A 20,567-nucleotide genomic window follows, 5' to 3' on the forward strand; every position below is an offset into this window, starting at 1 on the left:
ACATATAAATATCACAGTATACACTTTAATAATATCTATGGACTTTTTTTTTAACTTTTAAAAATAATAAGAGGCATACGGGCCTCACTGGGCCTCTTTGCCACTGCTTGGGCTAAGAATGTAGGAAATGTAGTGATGAACAGAGCCAGCCTACCATACATAGAGTGTTGATGTTTAATTGTGTAAAAATGGTTCTTATAGCAATGTGGTTTAATTAATGAACCTTCAAATGATAATTCAGTGTGAAAACTCAAAGGCAGGAATGGCACAGTTTGGATACCAAAGTGCAAAATAATCTTTAGTGCCCTGAAAATGAAGATGCATGATAGCTATATACCATGAATATAACTTTAATAAAGCTTTCAGTCACCATTACAACAAGATGGACTGGCTTCTGTGTTTGAGCCTTTAATGGTCCTTGAATATATAGGTGAACAATTAACAGGAAATTGACAATTATCTGAATCATTTTTGCCACCTAAATGATGGTTCTGAAGTCATTAAGTTTTACTGCATTCAGTTGTGCTGATAACAGTTCATAATACAACCTGCCCTTTTCTAATAAATCTTTTTGGAATCTACATGCAGTCCAGCAACCTGCAAAGTCTGGATTATGCAGTTGTTTGGCTTCTGCTCTTGATATATTCTATATTTCCCCGTTTTTTTAACAGGGACAAAGCAGAGAGAATGACCCGGTGCTGCATGGTGAACTGTAATTTCCGGTCCTGATGAAAATCTTCGTAACGCTGGACTCACTGCGACAGCACCTGCGCTACGTGATACAGCCTGTGGGGGCGCTCTGGCAAAGAGTCCGTCTGAGCACGCGGCTGAGCAGACAGTAAAGGAAGAGGCTGCCATATTGCAGTGATACAGCGACTTTACCTGATAGAAACCCGAACGCCGTCTTCTTTCTGTCACAAGGATGCTCTCAGCTCAGACTTTTGGAGACTCTGGGAAGATGAAAGAATATCATTATACTGGTCCAGTAGAACAACGGTTCTCACCGTACGCTTTCAACGGAGGGTGAGTTTGATTTGCCAACTGTTGGCTAGTTAGCCTGCTAGCTAACATGTACATCCAGTTGGACTGTGCTAACGAGTTAACCAGTTAAGCAAATGGAAACAAAACAAATCGAAGTTACTGAAAAATTTGCGACCAGAACAGGGTTTCTTCTTCCGTAAGGTAACACATCATTATCTTTACCTTGATGTGCAAAGGCCACAGATGTGTAAAAGGAAAGTTTAGTTAACCAATAACCACGGTTTCAGTTTCGAATCAGTAGCTTAGCTTCCATTAGCAAGTGTCAGGGACAGCGGTGCATTTTTCTCTTTGGTGAGGTGGTTTATAAGATGAATAAACTAATCTGTGTTGTGTCAATTTATTTATTTATTTATTTATCAGAACTGTACTAGGTGTAGCCGGGGAAGACTTCGTCGTCGTAGCCTCAGACACCAGGCTGAGTGAAGGCTACTCAATCCACAGCCGGGACTCACCAAAATGCTACAAGCTGTAAGTGTGCATAGTTGCCTCCCTGTACTTCCACTGAAGTGCAGGAAAAGTAACAGTATTAAGACGCCATTACATTTCCAATTAATTTGTAATGGATCCTCCTGTCAATATTTTTGAAGTTAATGCACTCCCGGCACTCTTGTACGATGGGAAGTGTAGTTTTCCTGTGAGTAGTGATGCTTCACTAGCTTCTCAGTTACTCGTCTCGATGGTATCGGGGATAAAATCACTCGACATTGCCACACGAATAACTGAGGACAATGCAGCTCTGACTGTATCCAATTGTGTGTGTTTTTCACCTTACAGGACAAACACAACTGTTATAGGATGTAGCGGTTTCCATGGCGACTGCCTGACTCTGACTAAAATCATTGATGCCAGACTAAAGGTGAGCTGATTCAGGCCGTTTTTTGTTTTTTTGTTTCAGTCTCTCTTTAGGCTCATTTAAAAAAAAAAAGAAAAAAGATCTAATTCAGCTGACTCTGACCCTGCTTGTAACACCAGCCAGGCTGTTGATCTCAGTGCTGTTTAAGACAGTTCACACGAGGCTGATATTGTAATGTGTCATGTTGTCTTTTAATGATGACAGATGTATTGTTCTTGAGTTTGAATTATTCTAAAAATCTCTTACAAGAAACATCTAGAGGGACCGTGTACACATTATGGATGTTTGTCCTGCGAAGTCTCCTCTTATTGGCACAAACACCTCTAATTGTCTTTAGTGTCACCACAGTTAATTAACAATAATGGCATTATCTCAGTTATTTACTTCTCTTTCATTGTTACTGAATTATGTTCTACACCCCTACAAGACTTACAGCTGGTGTCACAGGTTACTTAATTGTTACAAAAGTCTGAACTAATGTTCCCTCTCCTCTCTTAGATGTACAAACACTCAAACAATAAGACAATGACCAGTGGCGCCATCGCAGCCATGTTGTCTACCATCCTGTACAGCAGGAGGTTCTTCCCCTACTATGTCTACAACATCATTGGAGGACTGGATGAGGAGGGTAGGTACTTAGATGCATCAGCTAGTGAGATAAGAAAAGTAATGATGTGATCCTCTGTATGTATGTTTAGGGTGTATTTACATTATGACAGTCTAATCTGCTGTGACTTCAGGGGACAGGAAATGTTACGCTGGTCAAGTCTGTGGTTTGCCTATATTATGCTTCAATGTATTACACACTTAGGTTGTATTATCTTTGTTGTGTCTAAGTTGGAAACTGTAAAGCTTTTACTATGTTCTTGTAATAACTGTTCTTATTTGTAATATTTAATATCTGTAATGTAGGCAGGGGAGCAGTGTACAGTTTTGACCCAGTGGGCTCTTACCAGAGAGACACCTACAAGTCCGCAGGATCAGCAAGTGCCATGCTACAGCCACTACTTGACAACCAGGTAGATAACACACATGTATACCATCCTTTTATTGATATTAACCTCACAAATTTTTATTTTTTATTTATTTATTTATTTTTGCCATCAAGTATGCAGACAAGCAAATGTGCAGTACTCCTGCAAAGTTTCCTTACAGTGGACAAGGCACATTAAGGTCTGACTCTCTTTCCAACACGTTCTGCCCCCAGATTGGTTTTAAGAACATGGAGGGTGTGCAGCATGTCCCTCTGACTCAGGAAAAGGTGGTTCAGCTGGTCAAAGATGTCTTCATCTCGGCCGCAGAGAGAGATGTCTACACTGGAGATGCCGTTCGGATCTGCATCATCACGAAGGAGGGCATTAATGAGGAGACTATAGCTTTGAGGAAAGACTGAGGAGTAAATATCTTTCCATCTCCCTCTGCTTTTTTTTTTTTTTGGTCTGTTCTTTCCATATTCACCCTGTTCGTTGGGCCCTTTTACATCAAGTTTCTTAAAACAGGAATTTGATCCAGAGGTTGCTTCAAGGGGTCTCTTGAGGCTGTTACTGGGGGGCTGATTTTCCTTTTTTTTTAACATCAGTTCACTGTATACATTAATTTCAAATGTATGCTGTTCTCCTGCTTTCAAAAATTCTTCTCTTCATATTTTCGGTATTACCACATCCTTGTTCTTGTGGATAGGCAACCTGATTGTAGATCAGCACTCCTTTTCTGAGAAGCAATTTCTTCGGTCACCCTTGCCTAGACTCTGCCTCTGAATGGATTTTTCATTATGTTTTGGAAGGATACATACTCTGCTATGCTTTTTACATTCTTAATAAATGTAAAGAACTGAAAAGGCTGCCTGTTTTCTTCACTATATGTGTTCAAACACACAAACTCCACTTCAGATTGACTCGGCTGTTGCACTTAGTTTTGCCCTAATTACTAAAAATCATAGGAGATGAAAATTGCGGCCCACAGTGGTAAAAGGTCAAATGAGTGTGTTTATGGATTCTTTTAAAATTAAAGACAGGGTGGCAGCCACCAGTACTAATACTGTAAATTAAAATGCACGTTAAATTTGACTTGAATAGTTTTAGTCAACTGCAGTATTGCTGCTTGCTTTTGCAGTAAAGTGCTCTACATTTTATCGTCTTGTACTATGAAGTTTAGATTTACATATTTTACGTAGTTTTTAGACGGCAGTTATAATTTTAATTGTTAGTCAAAGAACCGAGAATGTTTTAACTTAAGACATTTAGACATTTGTTTTTCCGATTAATATGGCAATCTTTTTTTCAGATTACTTGTCCTGTAATCAAGCTAAACTTTGGCATCCCTGGTCATGTGACAGACAATCAGGGTCATTCCGGTCATTCCAGTGTGACTCTGACAGTCAAACTGGTCATCTCAGCAATCTAAAACAAAAAAAGTGCAGGTCTTTGTGCGCTGGCCTGATGACGGCTCCTAATGTGATGCACTTTTATTTAGAAAGTACGTGTAACACAGAATTGGTTTCCTTAATAAGTGACAGACAAACCGGATCAAAAGTCACATTATGTGACAATAATTGTTATATTAACATAGTGAAATATCAGGTATGACTGCAACTGGCACAGATGAGGCAGTAAAAGTTAAGGGATTTTGTTATAAAAATACAAAAGTGCACATCAATTTACTGATATAAAGAACAACTTCTCCAACTTGAATGGTTCAGACCATTTCTGTTTCAGGGTTCAAAGTTAGCCATTCTTGACCTGCACACATAATTTATTCCTCCCATTGCAACCTGCATATACATTTTCAACATATAAAATGGCTAAAGAATGAAAAGTAGGACACGGTTTTGATACCTAAGATACACAAGTTTCAGACAGCATGGTGTGTCATCTGCATTTGCTCCGTATGATCAATTTAATGTGTATTTGTCTTATATGTAAACTATTTATGTACAATTAAAGGACAGATTTGTTTCTTGCGAATCACAATCTTCATGAGTGTAAACTGTCAATGATGACCATACCCTGAAACACCACCCACATATTGTGCTTTGTTCAGTGAAGTGAAGCAAACTGGAAATTCAGTTTGATTATCAGGCTACAATTACTACTCATTTTCTTCCTAGTTATTCTCATGTGGTCTATGTCCACATTCACTACATGCAGAGCTTGTTTCTTGATGGTGAGCACCTTTTTGTCTTTCTCTAATCCCATCCTTTGACGCGGGTGGCTCCATACTCCTTGGAAAAAAAAGACAGATTATTGAAGTGCCATATTGAGAAGGAGGAGATTAAATGTGTATTGTGTAGCCTGTTTTGGTACTGACGAGCTGTCCAAAAGGTTACCCAGTATTCAGAGGGAGTATGTATTGTTTTTTATTTTTTTCATTTAATGCGTAGAAAGTTTTTTTTTTTTCCGATGAGCAATTTAAGTCCGAAACCACAAGAGCGATGCTGAAACATTCGAGCTAACTTTTAGGCATTTATTCTTGCATATAATTTCCATCTGTTTTTCTTCCATTGTCTTCAGGATCATATAAGGATCTACAATATTTTGTTAATTCTATTCTCAGTGCAGTGGGACTGTCACAGATTTGAGGCTAAGTCACTCTGAATACGAGCATGAGAGACAGACAGACACGGGGGTGGGTAACATTTTTGTTTTTTGTTACCTTTTCTTCTGTTTTTAAGGTAGGAGTTTAGATGAGGATTTGTTTGTTTATTTGACTAGCTGTCAGTTGAATTTTACCTGTTAATTCGCTGTAGCCCACCCTGAAGCCAAAATGTCCCAAAAGTTCATGCGATGACCGTGCATGCAGGCTGTTGCAGTTGTTCCGGCTCGTTTCTTATTTTTCCAACCTTTTACCTTTCTTCTTTAGTCATACCTGTATAAATTTTCCCGGTAACTTATTTACGCTATGCCCTCTCTAAACATGCTAGTAGAGAGGATTCTGGTCTGTTTCTTTTATTTTACAGTGGCATTATAATATATATCCCTGTTTAGCTGGAGGAAACACAGCAAGACTTAGTTATGACATTTTGTTTCTTTTTATTAACTCAAGTTAATCAGCAATTGTAACAAGTGTTAATTCAACAACTTTTTTTAATAATTAAAGACTCTCTCACACACAAAACAGACACAGGCAGTGTCCTCAGGCGTAGTACTGAAGGTTAGCCTTCTTCTTGGCCTGGACCTCCAGGATTCCCTCCATGTAATCCTCGTGGTTCAGCTCTGTGGCTCCGCGACGCAGCGCAATCATACCAGCCTCCACACACACAGCTTTGCACTGAGCTCCGTTGAAGTCGTCGGTACAGCGGGCCAGCTCCTCGTAGTTGACGTCAGGACTCACATTCATCTTGCGGGAGTGAATCTGCATGATGCGAGCTCTGGCCTCTTCGTTTGGCATGGGGAACTCAATCTTCCTGTCCAGACGACCTGAACGGAGCAGTGCAGGGTCCAAGATGTCCACTCTGTTGGTGGCAGCAATCACCTAAAAAAATATGCACAATATTACTGTGGTCATACTGTAGATCTAGGGCTAGAAGCTACTGTGGTGAAGAAGAAGACAGGAAAGCAGACAGGGAGGTCAGTTTTTTCTGTTTGTTTGTTTTTTAAATTACTATAAACTTTAAGAAAATTATGATGTTAGGTTTGTATATTTACCAATCCTACTTTGCCAATTTTGATGTATAGTTTGGGAAAACATGCAAATCTTTGTATTCTTTTAACTTTAACTGTCCTGTGTCCATACTTCATGTTTGAATTCTTTGTATTTACTTTTGTATTCTTTATTTAAATACTTAATTTCGTATTCATTTTGTGTCCACTTAGAATGAGACAAATCTGAAAAAGAGAGCTTGCTCAATTTTGCTGTACAGCATCTGAACATTTTGGATTAGAGAGTTCTCTTCTTTCCATAATTTTGAGTGGTACATGTCCTCTTTGTTTGGTAGTTTCCAAAGGTGTATGGACACTGAATATAGACTAGATTTGAGTAAGGGATTCAAAAGTCACCTGTGCAAAAACCCTGTTTGATAAGCGTTTTTATTCTGTTACAGTTTTTCTATTTTAGTGGTTTTGTCTGATATTAATGTGATGTTAAAATTAGGAAAGATTGTTTAATGTTTATCATACAAGAGGAAGCTATATTAATACGGTATATTAACGATGTATGTTTTCAATATGAGATTAGATATTTTCTAATCTTTTTATTAAAAACGTACCCCTTGTACTGCTTATATGTTGCTTTTTGCTGGTTTTAAATAGTGTATTACAGTAAAGATATACAAGTCTGGCCTCATCTGTTTTCTTTTTTTGCTTTCTTGGCTTGTGGTACAGAACTTTGGTGTCTGATTTAGCACAACAGAGCAATTACAGAGTCAGATTTCTGTCAGAATGTTCTCTAAAGTATGATTTTGTAGGTGAGAATGCCATCTGATATACAGCTCCAGTTCGACTTTTCCTGGAGTCTAATGTGATGAAAATCAACCAGACACTCAGTATACAGAATGTATGTCAATGTATTTTACACAGGTGTTTTGGTATTAGTATTTTTACCTTGACCTGCATGTTGGGCTGAAATCCGTCCAGCTGGTTGAGCAGCTCCAGCATGGTCCTCTGCACCTCCCTGTCTCCCGCCTTCTCACTGTCAAACCTCTTGGTTCCGATGGCGTCCAGCTCATCGATGAAGATGATGGATGGGGCTTTCTCTTTGGCCAAGGCGAAGGCGTCTCTCACCAGCTTGGCTCCGTCTCCAATGAACATCTGGACCAGCTGTGGACCAGCCAGCTTCAGGAAGGTGGCCTTGGTTTGAGCTGCGCAGGCCCTGGCCAGGAGGGTCTTCCCTGTGCCAGGTGGTCCATACATCAGGACCCCTTTGGGTGGCTGGATGCCCAGGTTTTCAAACTTCTCCTTGTGGTTCATGGGAAGGACTATGGCTTCCACCAGCTCCTGGATCTGCTTATCCAGCCCTCCTATGTCGCTGTACTGCTCTGTGGGGCGCTCGTCCACCTCCATGGCTTTGACCCTGGAGTCGTACTCGGTGGGTAAGGTCTCTAGGATCAGGTAGGAGTCTTTGTTGACACCCACCAAGTCTCCGGGCTTCAGCTTCTCGGCGTCCACCAGCCCGATCACCGGCAGGAAGTAGGTCTGTCGAGTGGAGGTCTTAATGACGGCGCACTTTCCTTTCCTCTGGGAGTCCAGGTCCACATTAGCTCCGTCCTCCTCCTGGTCGTTGGGGTCCACATCCAGCAGCTCGATCACATTAGACACCAGGTACGGCAGGGTTTTGTTCACCTTAATCTTCTCCGTGTTTTCCTTGATTTTATCCTTCATGGCCTGCAGCTCGTGGGTCACCCTCAGCACCTCGCTCTTCATGATCTTTATCTCGCTGTCCAGGAGACGAGTTCGCTGAACTATCTCCTCTGTGGACATTTTTAACACCTCTTCACCGATGCCATCCTCCACCTCGTCCCAAACTGACTTGTCACTCAGCGACGCCATTTTTGCTCTTTCTGCGGCGAACTGTGACACAGCGGAAAATAAAGGTTCCGCTTCCGGAAGCGGTCGAAGACGCTCGCGAGCACCGAAGAAGACGACCGAGGATGTCACGAACCCATGCACGAACCCGAGGCTGAATTAAAATCTGTTTCTATGCTGGTTTCCACTTCGAGAGGACAACTGTAAGTTGACGGGCAAAGTGCCGTGTTGCACTGGCAAATTGCATAGTTATTTTGAAATGTTTTTAGCGCATAATGTCGCTGCTTTCACTGTGGCCGCAGTACGTTTGGCTCGCGGGTTCATGTTAGCTGGTGTAGCTAACATTAACTGTGAGGCTAACTTCTGCTAGCAACAGTGTAGGTGTGTTACACCTTTTCTTTGCTGGAAGACTGCTTGGGTATGGTTACATTTGTCACCCGTAGTTTGCATAGTAAGCCTTTTAGAGAACACACCATGTACAGTGGGTCAAAATGAACGAACGGGATAACGTAACGTGAACAAACATTGAAGCTAAATGTAGTAACTTAGTTAGCAAGCTGTGAATGTGTTGGCGCCACAGCTGTGGCTTCATGACATTTGCAAGGTCTTTGCAAGCTTTGGTGATGCACGGCGATAAATAATTAACGAGTTTGTCTGAGTAAATCCTGGTTCTATCCTTCTCTTCAGGCACGACATATCTGTCTGAGAAGAAGAAAGAAGAAGAGGGTGTTCCTGCAGGTTCTAGTCCACTCTGGTCGTCTCCGTTTTTCTACTGCGCAGCGTTGAGGCACCTGCTGTGTAAAGTTATCCCAGCCTGTATTACTGCCTGCTCTTGGGGTGGCAGTGAACTAACGTGAGGAGCGGAGAGATGGACCAGAACAACAGTATATCAGCCTTCCAGGGGCTGGCCTCCCCTCAGGTAACACCGCTTTGGTTAAGACATTCATGATAAATTCATCCTTTCACCAGCATGAACTCCCAGCTTGCCCTCAACACCGGGTCAGATTTTCCACCTCAGCTGGCTAGCTGACCAGCACACTCACATCCCGCTCAGGCTTTAAGATAACCAACCTGGGCCTGCTTCAATGTGAGCTCCCAACCTGCAGCTTCAGCATTGTGCAACCTTGTCTCCTGCGAATTACGTTAACATGCAACTGCTTGCAGTATTGACAACATTTACTGCCATTACTGGAACAAGTATGACACTCATATATCCCACTGAAATGGGCTTGGGTGGGGTAACTTTGTCACCGGTGAGGTGTCATGTAATGTCAAATACAGGAATGAGATTAAATCTCTGGGATGGGTCACAATATGAAGCTGCAGGTATAACAAACGCATAGCTCCACACCTTGGCAGCAAGCTGCTATGACGTGGCAGTGAATTCACAGCTTGCAGCAGATGATTGCACCCTGACCAAAACCATTTCTGGATGTCAGCCTTATTTATTCATAATGTTGTTATTTTGCTCAATCCCCATTTCATGTCGTTTTGGTGGTGTCGTCTTGTGCAGGGTGCCATGACCCCAGGCATGCCAATCTTCAGTCCCATGATGCCATATGGCTCAGGCCTGACACCCCAGCCAGTCCAAAACACCAACAGTCTGTCTATACTGGAGGAACAGCAGAGGCAACAACAACAGCAGCAGCAGCAGCAACAGCAACAACAGGCGCAGCAGGCTAATACAGGTACAAAACACACTGCTTTGATATTCCTGTACATCCTCTCCCAGCCTTATGACCTTAGATCATAGCCTCATATCCCTGGAACTAATGTCTTCCCCATTTATTCTGAAAAAACAACTGTCTTTGCTCTCAAGGCCTTCCAGGTACGTCGGGGCAGACCCCTCAGCTTTTCCATTCCCAGGCAGTAGCAGGCTCGACCACCACAGCGCTACCAGGGAACACCCCACTCTACAGCACCCCGCTGACTCCCATGACCCCTATCACACCGGCCACACCAGCCTCCGAGAGCTCTGGAATAGTACCGCAGCTACAGTATGTTTCATATCCAATGGAAGGAATTGTCAATATCGTCTTATGCCAATTGTGACCATCCTTGTTGAAAATTGTCTACTTAATGCACACACTTTTCCCTTTATGATATGTTACATTAGTCAGTGATAACTGTTTAGCCTACGTCTACATAGGGAAAAGCATTGAATGAACAAAATTATGCTCAAGGTGAATTAAAATTTATTTAGGCCCCAAATGTAAATGTAGCTGACATTTCAGAGACTACCTGAGGGTGTCCTGGTGTCATTTCTGCATGGATATGTTTTTTAATTACCAAAATTAACTACATTGCCATTATTTCCACACAGTTGAACATGAGTCTGAGCTACTGACTGAACAGTTGTCCTTTATTTCACTTAGTCAGTTCTTTGTGCTTTTCTTACTCTCCTTTCTATCAGAAATATTGTATCTACCGTAAATCTGGGCTGTAAACTGGACTTGAAGACCATCGCCCTGAGAGCCAGGAATGCCGAGTACAACCCAAAGGTGAGACCTTAATGTGATCAGCTCTATGTCCCTGATCTTTTCTTTGGTAATATCATCATGTCAAAATTTCCTCCTATACACAGACATAACAAAACGGAACGGACATTACTGCCATAAAATATACTGAATATATTTATGCTAAACAGCCCACACCGCTGCAGTTACAGGGAAGCACTGCTTTAGTAATGGAAATCCCCATTCTCTTACTTTCTTTTTAGCGTTTTGCTGCCGTCATCATGAGAATACGAGAACCCAGGACCACTGCCCTCATCTTCAGCTCTGGAAAGATGGTCTGCACTGGAGCCAAGAGGTCAGAATATAGCTTGTTGACGTTTCATGTGTAAAAGTTCATAATGAAAAGCCTTATTTTCACAGTAGTGGGGACAATAAACCTTGACAAAAAGTATGAGGCACAAGATACATGCTACCCTTGCCTTTCCCCTCCTTAATACTTGTCCAGTTTTCTTCTTCATCTTTCCATGTAGTCTGCCTCTCATTGACTCACCTTCTCTCCAGTGAGGAGCAGTCCAGATTAGCAGCCAGAAAGTATGCTCGTGTGGTTCAGAAGCTCGGTTTTCCTGCCAAGTTCCTGGACTTCAAGATTCAGAACATGGTGGGCAGCTGCGACGTGAAGTTCCCCATCCGGCTGGAGGGATTAGTTCTCACACATCAACAGTTCAGCAGGTAATTTCTATTGTTTGTTTTTTATGTCCTGTAAAGGCCATGGTCACTCATTTTTGCTTTGTCAAACTACCGGCATACTGGCTTAGAGATGCCACTGAAGGAAAGGATAGTCAATTTTTTTCTTGTCCTCATACATGAGCAGTTAGTTTCCACTTCTGCTTGAGTTTTGCTCAGAGTGAAGCTCGTGAAGAATTTACATCCAGGGTATACTCTGAAAACCTGGATTTGGGATTGGTTAAAATTTAAATGACATTTAGCATAAAGTCTGCAGTCAATATGCAGATACCTCTGAGGCAGGCCTGCTTTGTAATCTCAATTTGAAATAATTTCTTAATGATTAAGCTAGTTCTTGTAGTGACTGAAATAAAGTGTCTTGTCTGTTGCAGTTATGAACCGGAGCTCTTTCCAGGGCTAATTTACAGAATGATCAAACCCAGAATTGTCCTGCTCATCTTTGTTTCTGGGAAAGTTGTACTCACAGGTAAGACCCACTCCATCCTGCTCATTATTACTTATAGATCAGAACTAGAACAACTGATATTAGCTTATTGCAGATATATTGGTATTGGTTTATATGTCAGCACATAAGTGACAAGAAATTACAGGGGAAAAAATGCCAAACTAGGTTTAAGGTAATTTATAAACCATTACATAATTTGTCCACCAGAGTGCTGAAAAACAAAACAAACAAATCTAAGAGATCTGTATCAAAATTGTTGCACATGTACAATAAAACTTTAAACAGAAATGGTAGAGATAATCCAGAGGTTACTGGGTATAATATTCATTGTAGTTAATGATATCTGTGCCTTTTGTTAAGGTGCCAAGGTGAGAGCAGAGATCTACGAAGCGTTTGAAAATATCTACCCCATCCTGAAAGGCTTCCGCAAGACAACGTAGGACCTGTAGTTCCTTCTTTTACCATCTCCCCTACCCCGTCTCTTTTTACTTTTTTTTTTTTAAATTCACATGGAAGTGTCATCTATATGTTGACCTCTACAAGTGGGACTCCTGTAAGGGCTGTTGTACAGGGATGTGATTTAGTCACTTTTTTTTTTTTTTTAACTTTTTGTCCCTCTGGTGTTTCAGATTTTTTGGAAAAACAAGCTTTTTAAAAGTCTGTTTTGTGTGTTCTGATCACACGTGATTGTATATTTAAAACTCAATCCTTTCCATTTATTTCCAGCTGTTTCAGTTGATGCCCAGTCTTTCAGTTTTTTTGTTTTTTGTTTTTTTTTGTCCCACTCACATCCCTGATTGTACATAAGATTGTAAGAAAATGTAAAAATTGCTGACTGGTAAGGAGGCGGTCTGACTGGGACTGTTGCTGTTTTTATTTCACACAGTTTTAAATAGTTTTGTACATTGCATTTTTAGTAAATGTCTGCTCACTCTCCCAGTTATATAAAGATGTGTTCGGGTCTATCAGGCCCACATTCCTATTACAGTATTTGCAAAGATTTTAGTTTCTCAAGACTGCTCATCTCAAACCAAATCAGTCTGCTTTTTGAGAGTTTTATCCTTATACGATGTACATTTAAATCAACTGGATCTGGGTTCAGCGTAGTCCTAATTTCATAAATGTTGGAGATGGATTTCTCTTTAAATTAAAAAAAAAAAAAATGTCAACCTGACACATAGTATAGTCCAGTCTGTTAAACAGTCTGCAGTCACAAGTTGGATGCTCTTAAATTTTGAATTGACAGAAGTTAAACTAAACTGATCCAAGTCCTGCTGCTGAAGTTGTCATCAAGTTGTTGGTTGGTTCCACAAGGTTTGTGTCACTCAGTTTTGGTTTCTAATACATTTGTACTTAAATCTCTGGCAGGGGTGGAGTCTGTAAAAAGAATATTCTATAGAAACAGTTCACATGTTGCAATTTCTGAGAGAAATATTTCAATGGTTACATTTTTATATATGTATATATTAATTTTTTTAATTTTTTTTATTATTATTATTATTATTATTTTTAAATTTCAATTCTAATGAAGTGAGTCCAGCCTTAAAGGGAACGATGATCTGAAACTTTTGGAGCTAACAGGACATCTTGTCTGTAAGAGCAGTCAGGATCAGAAATTTAAACAAATTCAGCCGCAACTAAAATGGGAAGAAGACACACTTACTCTTAGGTGAAGGAAGAGGCTGACTACTTTATCTTTAATTCACATTCTGCATCTGAAATTCATTAGCACTAAAAGATACAATGTATCATGTTGCCATGTTTATGTATTATTTTAAAGTTTTTCTATGTATTTTTTGGCCATTTAAAACTATATGTAAAAGTTTTCTTTTGAGGAATTATTTCTGAGCGTAGACAAATGTGAATCCGTCTTGCTTGCCCATGCTGTTTGCTCAGCTGCACACTTGGCCAAAAATCTACATTTAATTGAGTTTAAATTTTGGGCACTTGTTGGTGTGTGTGTGTCACACAGGCAGTTTCAACTGGACACATCCTTGATAAAAACGTAAAAGTTAAGCAAATAACCAATTCAGAATGTTGGCTTTACAATGCATCTGTTTTCACCACCCGTGTGTCTGCCACCCTATGTCTGTCTGGACAACACAACTGGAGAAGAGATCTGGTTAAATACTATTCTACCCCTAATATCTAGAAATTCATTTCTGTGATTCTGAGCAGTGGCCATGCAGAGAACCAGGAAGCCCTATCACATTTAAATGTAATTCTGCTTCTTCTGAAATTGTTAATGTGCTGCACTGTGCATTAATAAATGTGTACATACTGACTCTCTTGTTAAAGCTGCATTTTGGTGCTATTTTATTGGAAACAGCATCTTTGTGGTCCAGTGCACACACTATCTGAGATTTGCTGTCCTAAACAATGTTAAATGTGCTCTCAGTATTTTTCACATCACTCTGGAAACTGGACAAATGGTGGTTGAGTTTTTTTTTTTTTTTGAACCTGTGCAGACATTAGTGCACAGCTACACTGAAAAGAGTGCTATGTAACTGACATTATTTGGTCAGTTTACTGACCAAATAACTCTTCTATACTTGTGCTACTCTTAAATTGAGTTTTAGCATTTATCATTATCCTGTAATTGTCACTTTTGCCTTCGAAACGTACATAGTTTCTCTTTAAACTTTGTTTTGCTAAATTAGTTAGAAACCTAATGAAGGTTTACATGGGCATACTTTTTTTTTCATTTTGGCACACATTTGATTTTATTTAAAAAAAAAAAAAGACATTTGTGCCCTCATTGACAGTTGAGTCTAGAGAGAGACATGAAACAAGAGCAGAGAGGGGTGTATGACAAGGCCCCCTAGCTGGGAATGAAACCGTGCATGCTGTTATTATATGCATCTTAACCAGTCGGCCACCAGATGGCCCACATGGCTGATTTGTGATTTATGTAACAATGAATTGAATTTATACCAGTTAGTTGACATTACATTAATCACAGTGAGAGATATAATTGACAGTCAAAAAAATGAAAATCTCTAAAAATCAGACTTGAACTGTGCTTTATGTTCATTATTTCTTTGAAGCATTGAAAAATGCAGAAAATCAGATGAACGCACATTTAGACAACTTTGTTGAAATCTTTAATATCTGATAAGGCACAAGCTCATATTTTGTTCTGCTCAATATCAGCTCCAGTAGACCGACCTGTATAAACAGTAAGTAGCACTGAAAATGAACATAATCTACTAACCACGTAGGTCAGAAATGCCAAAGATGCTTTTAGAAGCCAGAATTTTGAAGTACAATAGAAAATGTTAAGAAGTTGCAGGAAACTAGAACCACTGGGCGGGATCCAGAAATCCTGTTCAACTATCTGAACTATAGTGATAGATAACGCAATGTCAGGAAACGGAGTAATACATGTACAACTGTTCATCATAAAAAGAAATCTGGTTCAAATCCTGACAGTGAATATCTGCCACCCAGCAACATCTTCATTCTCCTTGATACAGTCTCAGAGGGAGGAGTTTGATCCCTCAGTCCGCTGAATTTCACACAGATTTTAACATCGGATCTGTGTATAATCAGTTAAACCAGTTTCCCCACTGCTCAGTCTGAGCTCTGTCCAGCAGCAGGCCGACATCGTGAGTGTTTGATCTGTGTGTGCTGATCTGAGCTGAAGTCCTGCTTCCAGATGAATTCACGGCAGTACTGGTCATCATGGTTACAGCTGGCAGAACACGTGTAGACAGCCAGTGTCCCCCAGTCAATACTGGCTCCTGTCGAGTCCACACACAGACTGTTTAACAGCTGGGGCATCACCTGCAGACACACATACATGCCATTATTACATGTATTAGGCTTCAGCAAATGTGAAAACTGTTCAACACCTGGACGGTGGCCTGTGTCGAGGGACACAGACACAAACACTCACATATAATCAGAAACTTTTTCTTCTACTTTAGGCTGCACACTTAGATGTTTTTCTTTTGCCCACAGTGGACTATGGAGGGACAGTAACTGCAATGACTTGTGAATTTTGACAAAATCAACCTTTACTATCGGTGAATTTAATGGAGCACTACCCGCAACAAATCTAGGACATTTCAGAACATTTCCATGGCTAAGAACCAGGTGTTGGTCCACTTAATCCCTCCAAATAATAAAATACTCTTCAGCTTGGCTTGTTTCAACAATCAATTCCTGTCACCAACATGCACACACACACCTTTATATACTGGGTAACAGTAGACCATTTGGCATTGAAGAACGTGGTGCGTGAGAAAATGAAAAGTAGGGAAATAGAAAATGGAAGGAGAGGAAAGGAAACAACAGCACTGAAACAAAAGAATAAAAAACTTGTATTTGATAGGTCAGATTACTGAGCGTTTAACAGGCAGTGACTACCTGAAACTCGAACATCCTCTTGGCGCCACAGGGGCATGGTGGGATATCCTGATCTGAAGGGATGTGCTGAGAAGAGACCCACAAGGGAGAGCCGCCTCGACTGTAACGCACCACCTAAACATAACCCAACACTGTGAGACGGACACAGAGGAAACCATATGCATAGACCTTTCTAACTCCACGTCATCAGTGTGAGGAGTGTGTCTGCTTGGTCAGGAGACCGTGAATGGGTCCGATTTCAGTTTTTCTACATTTTGTTATTAAAATTATTGTTATTATTTCTTTACCTGGTGTGGTTCTGGCGCAATCTTCTTTTTAAACCTTTGGAACACTTTGGTGTCTTCAGTCTCACACATGGCCATCTCCTCCAGGTCTGTCTCTGCAAGTGCTGAAGAGAGAGTAGAAAGTCTGGGTAAATCCATTAGAAAGACATGCAGACTAAAGAATGATAATAAACTGCCTGAGAGGCTGAATTTTTCATACTGATGAACGAGTGAACAGAACAGCTGTTGGAGCTGGTACTAAAACCTTGCATATTTTGTTATGTTTCTGCATGTTACAATAAATGACTTTGTGGGACCAGTGTGTCAGGCATAATATAAAACTTACTGTCTGCTAAGGAGGGACAGTCTACACCCCTTTGAGCACCACCCCCTTCCTCCTCTCCATCAGCCTCCTTTGTGTCTTCCTCTTTCCCCTCTTCCTTCTCCTCCTCCTCATCAGGCTCAATGACCAGCTCAGACTCAGGGAAGAGGAAGGGAGAGGTTGTGACGATGGACGCCTCTATTCAGACAGAGATAGACAGACAGAAGACATAGCGGAGTTATTTAGTCTCCCTTGAGCCAGGTAATTACAAACTCTGCGACTCTAAACTCAAGCTGGAATATTTTAAATGCATGGCTGCTCAGGGCAAAAATGCTGTTCAAGTTGATTTTTGATCCCTAAACTGGGACAGTCCAATTTATTTTGATACTGGATACTGTAAAATGACATCTGCAAATCCTCCATTCATTCATTAACAACTGAGCAAGCGACAGCATCACAAGATGACGTCGGGAAACAAGCACAAATTCTCAAATTACCACTAGTTGTACGGCAGTAGCATATGAATGTTCAGTGGATGGAGGGGGAAGCAAACGCTCGTGTGTCCACTTGTCACCCAGTGCATAACACAAGCAAACACACCTTGGCTGCAACACTCCTTCTTGTGTGTGTGTTTCCAGTGGAGGGTCTGGTGGTGTTTTCCACAGTAGCTCACAGTGCGACAACGGGAGCAGGCTTTGTTGCCGGGGCAGCCGCACACCCAGCACAGTTTAACTCCAGAGACGGGCAACACCCTCTGGTCGTGTTCAGAATCGCTGAGGGGTTCATCCTCTGAATAAAACGAAGAGAAAGAAAGAAAAAAAAAAAACACATGTCAAAATATTAATCTATAACATGTCAACAGAAAACAAGTTTCTTCTGCGTTTTGTAGGCACAGCACCGACCACAGTCCTCACAATAACTGATATATGGAACCTCTACGCAACCAGGAATAGATGAATACATCGTACGAAAGCCAAGCCACTGTTAGAACACATAAAAACTGACAAACACAAATCGAAAAGAGAGATTCAGTAACTATCATCTTTCCTATCGTATTGCATCCGAACTTATAGAAGGTCTGCAAACATATAGAAATATTGATAAATGACAAACGTTGATTATTAACAGTTTATTAGCTGTAGTAAAATACTACAGCTTCATAATAGCCCAATGAGATTCTGAGCAACAGTGGAGTGCAGCATGTGTGAATTAGATGCAGCAGATTCAGGCAGGCGGTCGGCTGCGCTATATTACTTCTCTTCAGACATGGAAAACATTTACATTTTGAACACATCTGGAATACTTGACATTATGAGGTGATGGGTTACACTTTTTACTCACACCCTGGCAAATGCACAAACCTGGCGGAGGGTCGTAAGGGTAGAACTCATTCCTCCTGGGTAGCTGACTTCTGAAAACTGAATGGAACCGGAAGAAGAAACAGAATCTGTCAGCAAACTGGACGAAAATGCATTGAGTTTCGTTAAAAGAATCAAATAATTAAACAAATGCCCCGGAGAACAGACAAAAAGTGTTCAAAAATGTGGAGAGGAGAGGATGTGGGGAAGGGAGGAGAATAAAAGAAAGCAGAGCAAAGACAAAAGAAGGAAGAAAAGATGTTAAGCAGAGATGCAGATAACAGTTATTTTCCTTATCGATTAATTTGCTGATTATTTTCTTTAATAAATCGATTAATGTGTTATCTATAAAATGGCAAAAAACACAAAAAAATGTCTTTCGCAATTTCTTAAAGCCCAAGGTGATGTCTTCAAATGTCTTTTTTTTTGCAAGACTGAGACGATTACTTGATTATGAAAATAACTGGCGATTAATTTTCTGTTGACTGACCAATAGATTAACTGATTAATTGTTCATTAATTCAGCTCATTTGTTAGGCGTCCTGTCACTTCTACTACGGTGTAACAACAGAGAAGACAAATAACAAGCATAAAGGCTATAATGACGGTTCCAGGTACCTTTCATACAGCGGCTGTCGTTGTGTGCGTAGCACTCAGGAGTCCTGCAGCAGAACAGAAAGAGCGTTCTGTGGAAACTCCTGCCCTGACCAGAAACTGGTGCGTACACCTGCAGCAGAGACGGGAGAGCGTAAACCGCCCAGAAGGGTTCAGGGTCATAACCGGGGAGCAGTTTAGAAGAGTCTGGGTTTGATCGGCTGAGGAGGCGGCATCACAACACCACAGCAACAGCTCCCCCAAGCTCTTTATGCAGTTTGATAACAGATAAGGCTGGAGACGGGTACACGGGAGCTAACTCACACTGTTATATCTGCAACACAGATGTAATTGAGTACAGTTGTCATTTTAGGTTTAACTATTTCATGGGACAATTCCACCCTAAAAGTCAATATCTAAAGAGCAAGACCATTTTCACGTTTGTCCAAAAGTATTCAGCCCCAAAGATATGTTAGTAAAAGAAACATAAAACTGATTAATGACCTATTCCAGTGCCTGCTTTTTAAAAACGTTCAACTCTTAAAAGTATTTTATTATGGGTTCCCTGTCTTTATTGTAATGTTTGAAACTTGGATCATGCTTTAAGTTGATGTCCATGAGCTGAGACTTTTTGGGGAGGGGCTCCACTGACACTGAAACTGTCACCCAGTGCTCACACAATTTAAGTTTGTGGTAACTGTATCCACACCAACGTGGATGTAGTAATTTATATGATTGCTTACATTAAGGTGGATATTTTAGCTCTAACCCGCATATGTTAAAACTGAGCCCCACATTATCAAAGTTCGGCATTATTTATGGTGGATTATTTAAGCGCGTCCAAAAAGGCCAGCTGTTCACTAACCTGGAGCAGAAAAGCCATGGGCAGGCGGCATTTCTCACACTCCAGCCCGGGCAGTGGGGGCAGGCCTTTCAGGCTGAGCCACGCCGGCTTCCCCCCGACTTTACTGGGGAACTGTGGGGACCGAAGCCGCCACGGCTCCGCCTCCTCCAGGAAACCCAGAACCACCTCTGCCGCGGACCCGTTCATGTCGCCGGACATATTAAAGCGCAGGTTATCCGTCTGCCCAGTGAGCCGACTGTATTAATGTATTAATGACTGTATGGTAGAGGAGAAGAGTCTCCTGCCTCACACATCACAGCATTACACATGCAACCCTGGTACAGTTCTGAAAAGCCTCCGTGAGGAAACAAACGCGGACCACCCGCTGTTTCGTTCCGCAGCTCTCACTGCTGAAATATTATGGCACACACTAAAATGTTCATCTAGATTTATATGATATATGATAAAATATCAAACATGACATTTATTGATCTGCCTGAAAAAAAGTTTTTTAAATAAGGCAATAATGATATTTTATTAGTGAGTGTAATGCCTCTTCTTCACTCACTAGATGGCACAAATGTCATGTCTGTAGTCCGTTCAAAGGTTTCACAAATCAGATTAAATCTAGTGGTATGCTGGAAAGTAACTAAGTGCTTAAAAAGATGACTCAAAAATCAATCAGTTCTCAAAATTGATGCCAATCAATAGTCTGTCACTCGACTATTCAATTAATCAGCTGATCATTTCAGCTCCAGAGTACTGCTTGGTTTCTTTGAGCCTGAAGGCCCAACAACAAATTTTTTCCCTGGGGCCCC

The 20,567-nt window shown here is 40.9% G+C and overlaps 4 protein-coding genes across 5 annotated transcripts; 2 read left to right on the forward strand and 2 right to left on the reverse strand.

Annotated features, from left to right (window-relative positions):
• Positions 1 to 767: 767 nt before the first annotated feature.
• Positions 768 to 3,731, forward strand: psmb1 (proteasome 20S subunit beta 1). 2 transcript variants are annotated; one of them, XM_040127942.1, is made up of 7 exons: positions 768 to 1,023; positions 1,402 to 1,509; positions 1,816 to 1,897; positions 2,393 to 2,522; positions 2,807 to 2,913; positions 3,102 to 3,290; positions 3,575 to 3,731. In XM_040127942.1, exons 1-6 carry the CDS (start codon positions 923 to 925, stop codon positions 3,285 to 3,287), a joined length of 714 nt encoding a protein of 237 aa, XP_039983876.1. In that variant the 5' UTR covers positions 768 to 922; the 3' UTR covers positions 3,288 to 3,290; positions 3,575 to 3,731. The 2 variants fall into 2 exon arrangements, with proteins under 2 accessions (XP_039983876.1, XP_039983091.1); XM_040127157.1 differs by having other exon boundaries at positions 3,102 to 3,731.
• A 2,179-nt stretch (positions 3,732 to 5,910) lies between these two features.
• On the reverse strand, positions 5,911 to 8,402 carry psmc3 (proteasome 26S subunit, ATPase 3). Its single transcript, XM_040126027.1, has 2 exons — positions 7,432 to 8,402; positions 5,911 to 6,364 (listed from the first exon to the last, which is right to left on the reverse strand). The coding sequence occupies exons 1-2, from the start codon at positions 8,374 to 8,376 to the stop codon at positions 6,026 to 6,028; spliced, it is 1,284 nt and encodes a 427-aa protein (XP_039981961.1). The 5' UTR covers positions 8,377 to 8,402; the 3' UTR covers positions 5,911 to 6,025.
• A 6-nt stretch (positions 8,403 to 8,408) lies between these two features.
• LOC120789350 (TATA box binding protein) lies at positions 8,409 to 14,294 on the forward strand. The gene is made up of 9 exons (XM_040126020.1): positions 8,409 to 8,555; positions 9,040 to 9,271; positions 9,866 to 10,040; positions 10,172 to 10,349; positions 10,766 to 10,853; positions 11,072 to 11,163; positions 11,370 to 11,537; positions 11,924 to 12,018; positions 12,358 to 14,294. The coding sequence occupies exons 2-9, from the start codon at positions 9,221 to 9,223 to the stop codon at positions 12,435 to 12,437; spliced, it is 927 nt and encodes a 308-aa protein (XP_039981954.1). The 5' UTR covers positions 8,409 to 8,555; positions 9,040 to 9,220; the 3' UTR covers positions 12,438 to 14,294.
• Positions 14,295 to 14,763: 469 nt separating this feature from the next.
• On the reverse strand, positions 14,764 to 20,120 carry pdcd2 (programmed cell death 2). The gene is made up of 8 exons (XM_040126011.1): positions 19,771 to 20,120; positions 18,930 to 19,038; positions 18,315 to 18,371; positions 17,554 to 17,742; positions 16,978 to 17,151; positions 16,656 to 16,756; positions 16,369 to 16,482; positions 14,764 to 15,783 (listed from the first exon to the last, which is right to left on the reverse strand). Exons 1-8 carry the CDS (start codon positions 19,966 to 19,968, stop codon positions 15,571 to 15,573), a joined length of 1,155 nt encoding a protein of 384 aa, XP_039981945.1. The 5' UTR covers positions 19,969 to 20,120; the 3' UTR covers positions 14,764 to 15,570.
• Between the last annotated feature and the right edge of the window lie 447 nt (positions 20,121 to 20,567).

This window comes from Xiphias gladius, chromosome 1 (genome assembly GCF_016859285.1).
Source record: "Xiphias gladius isolate SHS-SW01 ecotype Sanya breed wild chromosome 1, ASM1685928v1, whole genome shotgun sequence".
In the NCBI taxonomy this organism is placed as follows: Eukaryota; Metazoa; Chordata; class Actinopteri; order Istiophoriformes; family Xiphiidae; genus Xiphias; species Xiphias gladius.